This window comes from Bombina bombina, chromosome 3 (assembly GCF_027579735.1).
Source record: "Bombina bombina isolate aBomBom1 chromosome 3, aBomBom1.pri, whole genome shotgun sequence".
In the NCBI taxonomy this organism is placed as follows: domain Eukaryota; kingdom Metazoa; phylum Chordata; class Amphibia; order Anura; family Bombinatoridae; genus Bombina; species Bombina bombina.
Window position 1 is genome coordinate 827192455 of NC_069501.1, and position 17386 is coordinate 827209840.

Sequence of the window (17386 nt, forward strand, 5' to 3'; positions counted from 1 at the left end):
AAACATTCCGCCACAGAGTTCTATCTAACATTACATTGGGAATGGCTTGATGGAATTAATTTACCAAAAAATTTAAACATTGCAGCCATGAATATACACCCCCATGCTACATAATTAAAACTAATCCTTATTTTAAGATGAATAACCATCGAACTATAATGTATCTTAATTAGAAAAGTATTAGATACATTTTTCCTCAAAACCCATTTTATGGAAAAAAAAATGAAAAAAATTAGATTTAATTAAATTTTTTTATATCCATCTTGATTTACTTGATTGTATATTGAGAGTGAAATCTAATCTTAGGGAACCCAGGGACATGCTGAAATCAAGGGAATAATTGGTTGTGAGAAATTAATTTGAGTCCTTGAGATGGCTTACCCCCTCCTATACTACTCTGTTAATGGGAAGGTAGGAGCTGTCCTGTGTCTTTTTAGATCCTAACCAATTTTAGGAATATATTTACTTTCTCAAAAGGTACATTGATGATTTAATGGGCGGACACTAAGAAGATTACATAAATATATATCAACGGCAAGCGTATTAATAACTTTTGGGTGTTATACTTTGTCGCAATTTAAATATTGATAAAATATATAAAATAAAGTACTAAAAACTAGACTTGTGTGCAGCGGAAAAATTTGTTTCGGTTAGTTTCGGACCGATTTGGATTTTTTCGAATTTCGTTTTTGTATCGATTCGAATTCGGATACATTTGAATGTATTCGTTTCGGATTCGAATAAATTCGGATGTATTCGGATGTATTCGGTTCAGATTTGATTCGTAAATTTGGTATGTGTTAGGTAGGATCTGCTGTGTATTAGACTAGTATTATGTACTGTATATTAGGTGTAACCCATCTAAATCAACATAAGTACCAACCTCACAGGTACCAGCTACACAATATGCACAGAGCTAGTAGAGGTATATAACTTAATATACAATACATAATACTAGTGTAATACACAACACCTCCCACCTAAGTACCAACCTCACAGGTACCAACTACATAATGTGCCCTGCACAGAGCTAGCAGAATGGTATAACCTAATATACTGTACAATACTAGTGTAATTGTGATTAGTCCATGGCCATTCGAATGTAACAAATAAATCCAAACTAATTAGGATTTATTCATTTCAAATGCATTCGTATTAGTTTCGTTTTGTTTCTAGGGTAAGTCGGAAATTTGAATCTATCTGAAGCTCCGAATTTGACAAATTTGTCCGAATTTCGATTCGGAACAAAAAGCACATGTCTACTAAAAACCTATAATAGTGAATGGTTTATTGCGTGCCTGAGATTTACATAGAAAGCCTACTGACTTTGGTTTAGCAAATTCAAATTTAATTATTTGGATAAATAACAAAGCCAGAATTTAAAAAGTCAGTTGTGGGTGACACGTTATCCCACCTATAACATAAAAATATAATTAAAGCTATTTATTCTCTTTAAAGGAATATCATATTGGTTCATAAAGTCAAATGCCAGGAGGATTTAAATTAGTTTTTTTTTTTTTTATTTGTAAAGCAATTTATATAAGGATATTTGTAATATTTTGTGAGAACTCTTGCCTATTCACCTGACAAATTATGATCTTAACCTAATAATTAAAATAAAATGTGCAACTAAAACCAAACACAATAGTGATAATAATAAAGATGTGTACTCAGGTATATATCCAAAGTGAAAGAGTCTTTAATTGAAAAAGTCCCACAAATACAATGTTCATCAAAAGGAAGAGAAAGAAACACACCATAGCATAATACTGTGTAAATCTTCATTGATGGAAGGTAGACCCAGAATACTCACATTAGTTAGAGCTTCTACAGCTCAAGATAATTAGCTCCATTGTGCAGACTCCAGGCTTACTGGATACAGACAATGACAAATGCTTAAAGCAAATGTACAATTTATTAAAAACAAAAGCCAAAGTTATTTTAGATCACTAAGGGTAACAGGTACAAACTTACAAGGATATTATGTGTGTGATAGTCCATTGTTACAGACCTCATGAAGCTCCACACCATGGCCCCTATTTATCAAGCCGTCAACCGCAAATACGCTGGAATTCCGCAGCGTAATTGTGGTGAGCCTGATTCCCCTTATTTATCAAAGCCTACAGACCGGCAAAAGTAGAATTTTGTGACGTAACATAAGATCCGCCGGTCTCAGTCCGACACAGATCGATGCTTGCGTCACTCCAGATGTTCCGAATGCAAATCTGGCACTATCTGACTACTTTTGCTAGTTATCAAATTTCTACCAGGTATGCTTGCCACTATTCTGGCCTAGCGTACCTGCTTTTTAATCCGCCGCCCTGGTTCCTATGGGAGAATAAAGTTACGTTTACACCTAACACCCTAACATAACCCCCGAGTCTAAACACCCCTAATCTGCCGCCCCCTACACCATCGCCACCTACATTATACTTATTAACCCCTAATCTGCCACCCCGCCACCGCCGCCACCTACATTATACTTATTAATCCCTAATCTGCCCCCCCGCTACTGCCGCCACCTACATTATACTTATTAACCCTTAATCTGCCATCCCCAACGTCACCGCCCCTTTATTAAATGTATTAACCCCTAAACCTAAGTCTAACCCTAACCCTAACACCCCCTAACTTAAATCTAATTTAAATAAATATAAATAAAATTACTATCATTAACTAAATTATTCCTATTTAAAACTAAATACTTACCTATAAAATAAACCCTAAGATAGCTACAATGTAATTAATAGTTACATTGCAGCTAGCTTAGGGTTTATTTTTATTTTACAGGTAAGTTTGTATTTATTTTAACTAGGTAGAATAGTTACTAAATAGTTATTAACTATTTAATAACTACCTAGCTAAAATAAATACAAATTGACTTGTAAAATAAAACCTAACCTAAGTTACACTAACACCTAACACTACACTACAATTAAATAAATTTCATAAATTAAATACAATTAACTACATTATATACAATTATCTAAAGTACAAAACAAAACAAGCACTAAATTACAGAAAATAAAAAACAAATTATCAGATATTTAAACTAATTACACCTAATCTAATAGCCCTATCAAAATAAAAAAAGCCCCCCCAAAATAAAAAAAACCCTAGCCTAAACTAAACTACCAATAGCCCTTAAAAGGGCCTTTTGCGGGGCATTGCCCCAAAGTAATCAGCTCTTTTACCTGTAAAAAAAAATACAAACAAGCCCCCCCAACAGTAAAACCCACCACCCACACAACCAACCCTCCAAATAAAATACTAACTAAAAAAACCTAAGTTCCCCATTGCCCTGAAAAGGGCATTTGGATGGACATTGCCCTTAAAAGGGCAGTTAGCTCTTTTGCAGCCCCAAAGCCCTATTTTAAAAATAAAACCCACCCAATACACACTTAAAAAAACCTAACACTAACCCCCTGAAGATCGACTTACCGGGAGACGTCTTCATCCAAGCCGGGCGAAGTGGTCCTCCAGACGGGCAAAATTCTTCATCCAAGCCGGGCAGAAGTGGTCCTCCAGACAGCAGAAGTCTTCATCCAGACGGCATCTTCTATCTTCATCCATCCGGAGCAGGTCCATCTTCAAGACATCCGACGCGGAGCAACCTCTTCTGCCGACGACTACCCGAGGAATGAAGGTTCCTTAAAGTGACGTCATCCAAGATGGCGTCCCTTAGATTCCGATTGGCTGCTAGAATTCTATCAGCCAATCGGAATTAAGGTAGAAAAAATCCTATTGGCTGATGCAATCAGCCAATAGGATTGAAGTTCAATCCTATTGGCTGATTGGAACAGCCTATAGAATGCGACCTCAATCCTATTGGCTGATTGGATCAGCCAATAGGATTGAACTTCTGCCCATCTGGAGGACCACTTTGCCCGGCTTGGAGGAAGACGTCTCTCGGTAAGTCGATCTTCAGGGGATTAGTGTTAGGTTTTTTTAAGGGTGTATTGGGTGGGTTTTATTTTTAGGTTAGGGCTTTGGGCCGCAAAAGAGCTAACTGCCCTTTTAAGGGCAATGCCCATCCAAATGCCCTTTTCAGGGCAATGGGGAGCTTAGGTTTTTTTAGTTAGTATTTTTTTGGGGGGGTTGGTTGTGTGGGTGGTGGGTTTTACTGTTGGGGGTTTGTTTGTATTTTTTTTTCAGGTAAAAGAGCTGATTACTTTGGGGCAATGCCCCGCAAAAGGCCCTTTTAAGGGCTATTGGTAGTTTAGTTTAGGCTAGGGTTTTTTTTATTTTGGGGGGGGGGGGCTTTTTTATTTTGATAGGGCTATTAGATTAGGTGTAATTAGTTTAAATATCTGTAATTTGTTTATTATTTTCTGTAATTTAGTGTTTGTTTTTTTGTTGTACTTATAATTGTATATAATTTAGTTAATTGTATGTAATTTATTTAATTGTAATTAATTGTAGTGTAGTATTAGGTGTTAGTGTAACTTAGGTTAGGTTTTATTTTACAGGTCAATTTGTATTTATTTTAGCTAGGTAGTTATTAAATAGTTAATAACTATTTAGTAACTATTCTACCTAGGTAAAATAAATACAAACTTGCCTGTAAAATAAAAATAAACCCTAAGCTAGATACAACGTAACTATTAGTTATATTGTAGCTAGCTTAGGGTTTATTTTACAGGTAAGTATTTAGTTTTAAATAGGAATAATTTAGGTAATGATAGTAATTTTTTTATATTTATTTAAATTAGATTTAAGTTAGGGGGTGTTAGGGTTAGGGTTAGACTTAGGTTTAGGGGTTAATACATTTAATAAAGTGGCGGCGACGTTGGGGATGGCAGATTAGGGGTTAATAAGTATAATGTAGGTGGCGGCGGTGTAGGGGGGATTAGGGGTTAATAACATAAAGTAGGTGGCGGCGGTGTAGGGGGTGGCAGATTAGGGGTTAACATAATGTAAGTGGCGGTGGGCTCCGGGAGTGGCAGGATAGGGGTTAATACGTTTATTAGAGTGGTGGTGGGCTCCGGGAGTGGTGGTTTAGGGGTTAATAACTTTATTTAGTTGTGGTGGGGTCCGTGAGCAGCGGGATAGGGGTAAAACAGTTTAGTATAGTGGCGGTGTTTAGTGACAGTATACCAATAAAGCTGGGAAAAAGCCGAAGAGCAGCGAGATCGATGATTGTTAGTTAACAACAGTCCGCTGCTCATCGCCCCGTACTTGGTGCGTGGCTTTTTGACAGCTTTTTTGGTAACTTTGGAGAGCGTATTCAGGTCCGCGGCAGCGATGTTAGGCGATCTTAGGCGAGCGTATTAGTGCCGGCGAATGCAAGAAAGTTGACGGCTTGATAAGTAGACCTCCATATCTGTAGTCTTTTTGTGCTAAACAAGTACCCCTCTTTGTGACCAATTTAAACAACACTTGTTTTTAAGGACCATTAGGCCCTGGGGTTTTAACAATGGCTCTTTAGGGCAAGCTCTGAAAATTATTTCATTAGATTAGATGGGTGTAATAATGTTTATTCCCCAATTTTTTTCTCTTCTCTTTTTTTCCATCTCACATTAGTACTTTCTATTATTATTTTAAATATATTTATAATTTAAAATAAATATATGGCAAATTATTGCAATATGTGTAATATGATGTGGTATCTGTAATCATGAACAATTTGTCATTTTTTTATGAATAAGTAACTACAACACAGGAATGTCTTGATTTTGACAAATGGGGAAATGGCTGGTGATTTAAACTGTCTATTATAATTAATGGGAATTTAATAATTTCCTTCGTACTGTTCCATATTCTTTTTTCTATATTGTCTTGCTCACATTTGGAAAACTTTACTTATACCTGTACATATTATGGTTTCTTACTGCTTGTGTTCATATAAGACAGAAACAAATAGGATAAGCTGTTATCATCTACTCTTATGTACTGTTTTATTTATTTGTTCAGGCCCAAGAGGATATCCTGGTCCTCCAGGTTCAGATGGCTTACCTGGTGCAATTGGCTCACCTGGGTTACCTTCAATGGCTCATGGTTTCCTTGTTACAAGACATAGTCAAACATCTGAGGAACCTCAATGCCCATTTGGAACAGTACAAGTCTATGCTGGGTACTCACTGCTTTATGTACAAGGCAATGAAAGAGCACATGGACAGGATTTAGGTGAGATATCCTTAATTGTATTCTACCAAACTGGTTAGCAAACATATTTCACATTAACGATACTGTAGTTCAGTGAGCAAGACTTTCCAATGGCAAGCAATTAATGATTAAGCACTGTTTAAGCCAGTTTGTAAAAGGTGTAGTCTAAGTTTACATGCAAATTTTGGCAAATCATTTAGAAGGGCAATTTGAGGGGTAATCTTAGATTATTATTAAAAATTGTTTGGAAATGAGTTTTAACAACTCACTCCCGCAGCCTCTCCAACACCAAGGGTAGATTAAGCTGAGTCATAAGGGAGTGAGATACCATCTAAGCAAAAGTTTGTAATTTATTTCAAGAATTTATGAGGAGACTGAGGACTTACATGTATTTGTGAAGTAAATGCAGTTTTAATTAGATTAGATAATTTCTGCCTACTGTAATACAGACAATTAATTCTTGCAGGTGCTGCTGGGAGCTGTCTCCGTAAATTTAGCACAATGCCTTTCCTGTTTTGTAATATTAACAATGTGTGTAACTTTGCCTCGAGAAATGATTATTCCTATTGGCTATCAACTCCTGAACCAATGCCCATGTCAATGGCCCCTGTCACCGGGGATGAGATAAAACCTTTCATAAGTAGGTAAGAATACATTTTGGAATTCTGTAAAGTATTCAGAACTTTTCTAGGTTACTGGCTGTTGCTGGTAGAAAATATAGTAGCAAGGATATAATTTATTATATTTACTTAATGAAAAGTGATTTACTTGTAAAGTTTAATTGGGAAATTAATTATAGATGCTCCTATGAATATTTGAAACCTACTCTTTTTTCCAATGTATACACTATAGTCGGATGCATCTTTCTTTCAAAAACAATTCTGCTTTGAGTTGTGTTACAAACAGTAGAAACCAAATTAACATTTAAGCATTTCTTTAGGTGTTCTGTTTGTGAAGCACCTGCCATGGTGATGGCAATTCATAGCCAAACAATTCAGATCCCTCCTTGCCCAGATGGATGGATATCACTATGGATTGGGTATTCATTTGTAATGGTGAGTCTTTTGAATCATTAAGTAAACAGATATGTTGAAAAGTCAACATACCTTTATCAATGAATAAATCATGGTTTCAGATTTGTTATTATTGTGATATAGCCACTCATTACCTATAGCTATAGCAAAATATAGTTCTTCAGATTCTATTTGAAGATGCTGCATATATTTGATGACATATCAGGAGAATTAGAGAATAACAGCTAACATATGCTTTGAGCTGCAGGTTGATAATATTATCTAAAAGTATAGAAGTCAAAATGTATTAATCCCACAGTTGTAGACAGATTGGGTCAAATGAAAGGCTACAGGATAGAGAAACAATAAGAGAATGAGAAAAAGGTTTGTGAAAAAATTCACCTACCTAGAAACAGAATCGTCTAGGTCTGTACAAACTCAATAACAGTACAGGATAGAAATAGACTAACCAGAACTTCATGATGCATAAAAAAAAGGATTCGGGGGGGGGGCGGAGCCAACGGCCAAGCTAGCTGGACGCATATAGTAAGAGCTCCGGCTCTTAATGCTAAATTTGGGGGATAATTGAAAATATTTTAAAATAATTTTTGCACTCAAGGTGCCTAAAGACGACCCCTATAAGATCCTACTGGAAACTAAACATAGATTTCTATTTAGAAGTGATTGAGTGACCGTTTATTTCAATCACGTCTTCTGAATCTGTCACGAGGACACAGAGCTCATCTACGACTTCTAGAAGCCCTGTAATAGTCTGCAGGCCAATCTGTCTCTATATTCCTATCGTTCATGAACCTGACTGCATCTTCAAGCATGGCTTTGATATCTACGATAGACTTGCACACTACGGTAGTGTCCCTGCTAAAAAAACTGGCATTGCAGATGGAGGAAAACTGTGCCGAAATTACAATGCTGTTGCAATCAGCTACTCACTCTACATCAAAGCAACCTATAACAACAGGAGAGGACCCGGCCCGACCGGCGCAGACATTTGCAGTCACACCCGCTTCACCTACTTCTGAAGTATTTACTGGGGACTGTCTACTTGGTGAGACTCAGCAGTTTGCGGCTGACCCTTTTGAAATGGCAGACAACAGAGGACTGCTGGACCTAAAGTGCCAAAGGGATTGCTCCAGTAATACCCTGAGTGATGCCGCTAATCCCTCTACACCTTCCGTTTGTTCCGATACTATACCGCCACTAGATAGGAAGAAGGGGGTATATCTTACCGGCCTCGGATCATTGTCGATGCCTTACGCAAGCCCACCTGACCTAGAAGCTAAAGTCCCGGCGCTGAATTCTGGCAAGATGGAGACACCGGATGTCATTATACCCAAAAGCGGCTCCTTCTCACTTACACTGAGACCAGAGCCCACTGATCCTCTGCCCACACTTGGGGGATATATTTTGGAGGAGAGGGGAGCCAAACTTTCACAGAGAGTACAGCCTGCTGATGAGCGATGGCGAAACAGATCGCCGCTCATTTTGAGATCTGCCCGAGCACGCCATAAAGATGGAGTCGGTTAGGGCTTCCACGCGACATAATGCCTGCATTTTAGGTCTGGACACTGAAAATGTAAATGAGGCACCTCACTCCTAAAAGTTCCTCAATAGAGACCTTGACATTAAGAGACTTTAGTCCGGAATTGGTAAGACTAAATTGAAAATCTCCACCTAAGCCCCGTTATAAAGATGGCTGTACCCCATCAGCTATTTATGTCATTACTGACTATGAAATTATTTTGCCCTGTTGATACCCGCAAGTTTATTATTCCTATATGGGCATATGAGACCAGTATTACATATGTGTGATTACTAATGAATCACTCACTTACTGTTTCTAAGTTAAACATGTCAGTGTTTCCTACAGGTGCTTTATCTTGATTGTTTTACTCTTCCTAATAACTAGTGTATATGAGCTAAAATGTAATTAGATATCCTGGAATAGTGAGACATTAATATGCTGTGTACCCTACAATATGGCTTTATATATTGCCTTCTAAAACTTCTCAAGACTGCAGTAATTGGAACTACTCTATATCTATACTTCCATATGATGTTGCATAAAGCAATGTATTTTAACTGTATATACAAATTTCTCACAAGCCCTGTTATTTAAGGTTTTGAGGTCTAAGGTAGATTCAAACAGTAGATAGCTTATTTGCAAGGATAAGCAGCAGCCTGTTGGGGTAGTACACCATTGTTTAGACCTGAAATGAGATAATTTCACAGTTTAGATATTCACACATGTTCAGTATTTGTGTTCTATTAATATTGTTTAGCTATTTGTTCGCAATGTTTGGTATTATGTCTTTCATACACTCGTTAGTGCTTATAAATGCTCAGATGACATTACGTCACACTCTTATAATATAGGCCCAGAAGATAACCTATTTAGTTCTATTATATATTAATACTAAAGGGATTCTATAAATGGCCTTACCTCCTTGCAGGTTATGACATGTTCTACTAATGTAATGTGTTTATTACACGATCAAATGTATCTTATCGTCCCCAAACAGTTTTTTTATCTTCTCAAATGTTATTTGGAAATGTATATTCTTTATCACGCTCCATTATAATTAGTGGGCAAGTTTGCTACGCATTGATTAGATAAGATCACATTATGCCTGTTTCGCTACTCTTTAGACCAGTCCTGAGCACCTAAGTAAACTGCTACTATTGTGACATATATACATTCCTTTGCAGTTTATATTTGTATTGTTTGGGTTTGGGAATGTTACTCTACTCCACTATATACTCCTAAGAAGACTAATGGGCGCTTATAATCCACACCAAATATCATATGCTATTTACATTTATATATGACTCCATCCCCCCCCCCACCTCCTTTCCCTATGCGTATAGCGGTGCTTACCCGCTGAATATCCCCCTCCCCCTGTATATCTCGGCCCAAGAGTGGCTGATTTCTATGCTAACCCTCCACAGGCTGGTATTTTGGTTTTAGATTAAATATTATTAGATTGTGGAGTTCATACGCTGACATAATAATATAAAATGAAGTTCTGTTTCATCTCGCCTAAGATACTGTCTATCTTCATAATCAGATTTGAAATGTATTTTCTATTGCTTTATGCGCATATTGTTTTCTCAATATTGCTTTTCTATAGACAATGTATTACTTTCTCTGTTGTAACTTTGGCCGTAGGGCGAGTCCTTGTTGTGATGATATATGCTTTAACTTCAATAAAAAAATTATTTTCAAAAAAACAAAAACAGGATTCGGACAGGATCATCAAACAAATGGGAAAGACCTATAACAGAGGGAAAAAAACACACATGTTTCTTCATGTGTCCATATGCATCCTTTAAACTTAGACTTGGCTTCCAGAGTTGCTGTGGACTTACAACTGTTTGACCTCCTTGTAGAGCATGTATCTAGAAACCTTTTGCAATGTAAAGGGTCAGTGGTAGCAAAATACAATGTTTGATGTCACAGGATGCTACTGTTTAGTTCTGACATTTAATTACTAGAAATGCCTTTAGAATTTTCAATTGTCAGAGGAATTGTGCACAAGGTCCTTGGTTTTCATTTTATTTAATTTCATGCAAACTCAAGGTTAAGCAACTAATAACTACTGACTGAGCTCAGATACATATTTGTGCATAATCTGTAGTTACTAAATCCTGATTTAGTACAGATTTAGTTTTCAGTATATGGGTGGAATTACAGTTTATACAGTACCCGAGCATAAGGAGGTCAAGAGCACCCCATCTAAGAGTCAAAACATATTCTTTAGAGTTAAAAACTATGATCAGATCCTGTTCTGCAGGCCCTTTACAAGGCCTATGCTGACATATTCACATCAGACCAGATGCTCTGTCAACCCAATACACATCATATCACATCCTCTGCCTTGTAGCCCTTCTGTCAGCCATATATCCACATTAGGCTCAATGTCCTATAGCCATTAACCTAAATGTCCCCCGGACATTCATAATTAGTGTCTAGATAGGATGAGAGGAGAGGCAGGTGAGTGTAGCCTCAACACTAACAGCAACATATAAATATAACAAAAGGAGAAGTGCACATCTTCCATCTGCTGTTTCAACCTGTGACTGAATGCATGGCTGGTTAGTCTCTCCTTTTTCCTCCTTGCTTCAGTTTCAGTGTTACACCCACTTCTGTACAAATACCTCCTTCAGTGCAAACGTAAATATCTGTTATATAATCTGCATCACTATGGATTTTATGCAAGCAACAGTCTGATCCATTACTAGGGCTATTCCATCATGGCTTTGCCCCTTGAACAAGAGCCCAGTTTATGACACATACACTTAAACTTTCTTTTGCTCAAAAGAATAAGTGCTCTATGAGCAGTTATACTCAGCTACTCTTCTTTATTGTTATCTGGATGGTAAAAGAAAAGAACAGCAGCAGACAATTTGCATCATCAGTTCGAGATTTCATAGTAAACTTCCTTAATTTGAGGAGGTGCCTTGACAGGTTTTCTGATTGAATACTTGTAAAATATCTTCCTTTTTATATAGAGATGTGATATTTTCTAGTCAGCTGTTTATAGATATCCTGCATCACTTTCAAGTGGTTCTGCATTTGGGTAACATATCCCTTTAAAGCAAGAGAAGTGACCAAGGCTACCCTGAGCTCTTCATTTAACATGTACATGTACAAACAACAATTCATGCTCAAATCTTATACATGTGTATTAGTTGTGGCAACAAGAAAAACAGTGAAAAGAAAAAGCAAAACAATATACTCATTTGACAAAATAAAGCTGTGTTATTCAAAATTATTTTCAGATATGTAGATGCATCACCAGGTGGCTTAAAATTTGTGTGTCAATTTCCCTTTAATTGGTTTTAAATAAAGATGGTTAAAAGTAAAATGCAAATCTTAATTGCCATATTTTACATTTGTTGTAGCCATCTTATTTATATCTTATTAATTTATTTTTATAAAATAAAAAATGATGTTCTCATATTTGTTTCATTTGTTTACAGCAAACTAGTGCTGGTGCAGAGGGTTCAGGACAGGCTCTGGCATCACCTGGATCCTGTCTGGAAGAGTTCCGTAGCGTGCCATTTATTGAGTGCCATGGACGAGGAACCTGCAATTACTATGCTAATACATACAGTTTCTGGCTTGCAACAATAGAGAGAAATGAAATGTTCAAGTAAGTTTAGTCAAACAAAACAGTTCAATTGTTGTTGAAATATTATATTTCCCATGGAGAATAATAGTACACAATTTAATATGGCAAAATAAGAGCCTATCATAGAGAAGTTATCATAGAGGACCTACAGTATATCCCAGAACCCATATCCCATGCTCTGATGCTAACTGATGCAAAGCTGTTCAGTAGTTATTTTTCCTCTGTAGCTGTTCTAAAATTTGCAGGTTATACATTGCACAATCACAGTTTTAAGATTGATACTTTACAACCCCAATTCCGAAAAAGTTGAAACAGTATGGAAAATTCAAAAAACAAACAAGCAAAAAGAGTAATTTTAGAATTCAATTCACCCTGTACTATATTGAAAACACATACGCCTAGATTACGAGTCTTGCGTTAGCCTTAAAAAGCAGCGTTGAGAGGTCCCAATGTTGCTTTTTAACGCCCGCTGGTATTACGAGTCTGCCAGGTACAGGTGTACCTCTCACTTTTTTTCTGCGACTCGAGCATACCGCAAATCCACATACGTCAATTGCGTATCCTATATTTTCAATGGGATTTGCCTAACACCGGTATTACGAGTCTTGGAAAAAGTGAGCGGTACAGCCTCTCCTGTCAAGACTCCTACCGCATTTAAAACTCAGTAGTTAAGAGTTTTATGGGCTAACACTGTAACATAAAACTCTTAACTAAAGTGCTAAAAAGTACACTAACACCCATAAACTACCTATTAACCCCTAAACCGAGGCCCCCCCCGCACATCGCAAACACTTAAATAAATTTTTTAACCCCTAATCTGCTGACCGGACATCGCCGCCACTGTAATAAATATATTAACCCCTAAACCGCCGCACTCCTGCATCACAAACACTAGTTAAATTTTATTAACCCCTAATCTGCCGCCCCCAACGTCGCCGCCACTATATTATGTATTAACCCCTAAACCTAAGTCTAACCCTAAGCCTAACACCCCCCTAACTTAAATATAATTTAAAATAATTGGAAAAAAATTACTACAATTAAATAAATTATTCCTATTTAAAACTAAATACTTACCTATAAAATAAACCCTAAAATAGCTACAATATAACTAATAATTACATTGTAGCTATCTTAGGGTTTATTTTTATTTTACAGGCAACTTTGTATTTATTTTAACTAGGTATAATAGTTATTAAATAGTTATTAACTATTTAATAACTTCCTATTTAAAATAAGTACAAATTTACCTGTAAAATAAACCCTAACCTAAGTTACAATTACACCTAACACTACACTATAATTAAATTAATTACCTAAACTAACTACAATTAATTACAATTAAATTAAATAAACTAAAGTACGACCCCCCCCACTAAATTACAGAAAATAATAAAATAATTACAAGAATTTTAAACTAATTACACCTAATCTAATCCCCCTAATAAAATAAAAAAGCCCCAAAAATAATAAAAAGCCATACCCTATACTAAATTACAAATAGCCCATAAAAGGGTCTTTTGCGGGGCATTGCCCCAAAGTAATCAGCTCTATTACCTAGAAAAAAAAATACAATACCCCCCAACATTAAAACCCACCACCCATACACCCAACCCTACTCTAAAACCCCCCCAATCCCCCCTTAATAAAACCTAACACTAACCCCTTGAAGATCACCCTACCTTGAGACGTCTTCACACAACCGGGCAGAAGTGGTCCTCCAGACGGCCAGAAGTCTTCATCCGATCCAGGCAGAAGAGGACCTCCAGATGGGCAGAAGTCTTCATCCAGGCGGCATCTTCTATCTTCATCCATCCGGAGCGGAGCGGGTCCATCTTCAAGCCATCCGACGCAGAGCATCCTCTTCCATCCAACGACTAACACTAAATGACGGTACCTTTAAGTGACGTCATCCAAGATGGCGTCCCTTCAATTTCGATTGGCTGATAGAATTCTATCAGCCAATCAAAATTAAGGTAGAAAAAATCCTATTGGCTGATGCAATCAGCCAATAGGATTGAAGTTCAATCCTATTGGCTGATCCAATCAGCCAATATGATTGAGCTCGCATTCTATTGGCTGATTGGAACAGCCAATAGAATGCAAGCTCAATCCTATTGGCTGATTGCATCAGCCAATAGGATTTTTTCTACCTTAATTCCGATTGGCTGATAGAATTCCATCAGCCAATCGGTATTAAAGGGACGCAGTCATTTAGTGTTAGTCGTCGGATGGAAGAGGATGCTCCGCGTCGGATGGCTTGAAGATGGACCCGCTCCGCTCCGGATGGATGAAGATAGAAGATGCCGTCTGGATGAAGACTTCTGCCCGTCTGGAGGACCACTTCTGCCCGGTTGGGTGAAGACGTCTCAAGGTAGGGTGATCTTCAAGGGGTTAGTGTTAGGTTTTATTAAGGGGGGATTGGGTGGGTTTTAGAGTAGGGTTGGGTGTGTGGGTGGTGGGTTTTAATGTTGGGGGGGGTATTGTATTTTTTTTTCAGGTAACAGAGCTGATTACTTTGGGGCAATGCCCTGCAAAAGGCCCTTTTAAGGGCTATTTGTAATTTAGTATAGGGTAGGGCTTTTTATTATTATTTTTTTTTTAAATTTTATTAGGGGGATTAGATTAGGTGTAATTAGTTTAAAATTCTTGTAAATATTTTATTATTTTCTGTAATTTAGTGTTTTTTTTTCTGTACTTTAGTTTATTTAATTTAATTGTAATTAATTGTAGTTAGTTTAGGTAATTAATTTAATTATAGTGTAGTGTTAGGTGTAATTGTAATTTAGGTTAGGGTTTATTTTACAGGTAAATTTGCACTTATTTTAACTAGGTAGTTATTAAATAGTTAATAACTATTTAATAACTATTGTACCTAGTTAAAATAAATACAAAGTTGCCTGTAAAATAAAAATAAATCCTAAAATGGCTACAATGTAACTATTAGTTATATTGTAGCTAGATTAGGGTTTATTTTATAGGTAAGTATTTACTTTTAAATAGGAATAATTTAGTTAATTATAGTAATTTTATTTAGATGTATTTAAATTATATTTAAGTTAGGGGGGTGTTAGGGTTAGACTTAGATTTAGGGGTTAATAACTTTATTATAGTGGTGGCGACGTTGGGGGCGGCAGATTAGGGGTCAATAAGTGTAGTTAGGTGGCGGCGACATTGGGGGCAGCAGAGTAGGGGTTAATAAATAAAAAGTAGGTGTCAGCAATGTTGGGGGCAGCAGATTAGGGGTTCATAGGGATAATGTAGGTGGCGGCGGTGTCCGGAGCGGCAGATTAGGGGTTAATAATAAAATGCAGGTGTCTGCGATGTCGGGGGCGTCAGATTAGGGGTTAATAAGTGTAAGATTAGGGGTGTTTAGACTCAGGGTTCATGTTAGGGTGTTAGGTGTAGACATAAATGTAATTCCCCATAGGAATCAATGGGGCTGCGTTAGAAGCTGAACGCAGCTTTTTTGCAGGTGTTAGGTTTTTTTTCAGCCGATTCTCCCCCATTGATTCCTATGGGAAATCGTGCACGAGCACATTTTACCAGCTCACCGCTACCATAAGCAATGCTGGTATTGAGGTGAGATGTGGAGATAAATTTTGCTCTCTGCTCACTTTTTTGCGGCTGACGCAGGGTTTAAAAAAACCTGTAATACCAGCGTTGTCTTAAGTTAGCGGTGAGAAGAAAATGCTCGTTAACACCGCACACCATTACCGACAAAAACTCGTAATCTAGCCTATTATTAACAAATTATTTGATGCTTTACTTTGTGAATTTAATGTATTTTTTAAAATATACACTCATTTCAAATCTGATGCCTGCAACACATTCCAAAAAAGTTGGGACAGTCGATTGTTTACCACTGTGTAACATCACCTTTTCTTTTAATAACTGAAGACACCAGTTGGTTAAGTTTAGCAAACAGAATTTTCGCCCATTCATCCATTATGCAGGTCTTGTCTTCGGCTGCGCAACTGTACAGGGCCTTCATTGCCTTATTTTGCGCTTCATAATGCACCACACATTTTCAATCAGAGACTGGTCAGGACTGCAGGCAGGCCATGCTAGCACCCTCACTCTCTGCCTATGTAACCATGCACTTGTTATCTGGGCAGAAAGTGGTTTCGATGTCCTGCTGGAAAATGCAGGGACTATGTCTGGATGGCAGCATATGATGGCAGCATATGTTGCTCCAAAATGTATACATATCTTTCTGCATTAATGGTTCCCTTACAGATGTGCAAGTTACCCATGCCATGGGCACTTACACCCCCTATACCATGACAGACACTGGCTTTTGGACCTGACACTGATAACAGCTTGGATTGTCCTTTTCCTCTTTGGCCAAGAGAACACGACGGCTGTTTTGTCCAAAAACTATTTAAAAATTTGACTCGTCAGACCACAAAACACGATTTCACTGTGCTACTGTCCATCTCAGATAAGACTGAGCCCAGAGAAGTTGGCGCCACTTCTGGACAGTGTTGATGTATGGCTTCTGCTTTGCATAGTAAAGCCTTAACCTGCATCTGTGGATGCAGCTGCGAATATGGTTGACTGACAAAGGTTTACCAAAGTATTCGCGAGCCCATGTCAGGATATCCATTACAGACTAATGATGATTTTTGAGACAGTGGCGTCTGAGGGATCAGAGATCACACGCATTCAGAAGTTGTTTTCGGCCTTGCCCTTTAAGCACCGAGATGTGCCCAAATTCCTTGAATGTTTTAATTATATTGTGCACTGTAGAAGGTGAAATGCCAAAAATCCTTCTGATTTGTCTTTGGGGTATGTTGTTCTCAAAGTGTTGGCTTATTTGCTGACGCATCTGTTGGCAGATTGGTGAGCCTCGGCCCATCCTTGCTCTTGAAGGACTAGGCCTTTTTTGGAGGCTCCTTATATACTATGATTACATGATTGCCTCACCTGTGTCACATTACCTTCTTATTTCAACTTGTCACATCCCTATTAGTCCTAAATTGCCCCTGTCCCAAGTTTTTTGGAACTCATTACAGTCATCAGATTTGAAATGAGTGTATATTTAAAAAAAAATACATTAAATTCACAAAGTAAAACATCAAATAATGTGCTAATAATGAGTTTTTAATATAG

The 17386-nt window shown here is 37.4% G+C and overlaps 1 protein-coding gene across 1 annotated transcript in view; it reads left to right on the forward strand.

Moving 5' to 3' along the window:
- COL4A1 (collagen type IV alpha 1 chain) overlaps window positions 1-17386 on the forward strand; it is a 364281-nt gene that overhangs the window by 342763 nt on the left and 4132 nt on the right. Inside the window, exons 48-51 of the mRNA XM_053707784.1 lie at window positions 5914-6126; window positions 6572-6749; window positions 7046-7160; window positions 12120-12292. Of these exons, the coding sequence (XP_053563759.1) occupies window positions 5914-6126; window positions 6572-6749; window positions 7046-7160; window positions 12120-12292 (679 nt within the window). The remainder of the gene's footprint in view (window positions 1-5913; window positions 6127-6571; window positions 6750-7045; window positions 7161-12119; window positions 12293-17386) is intronic.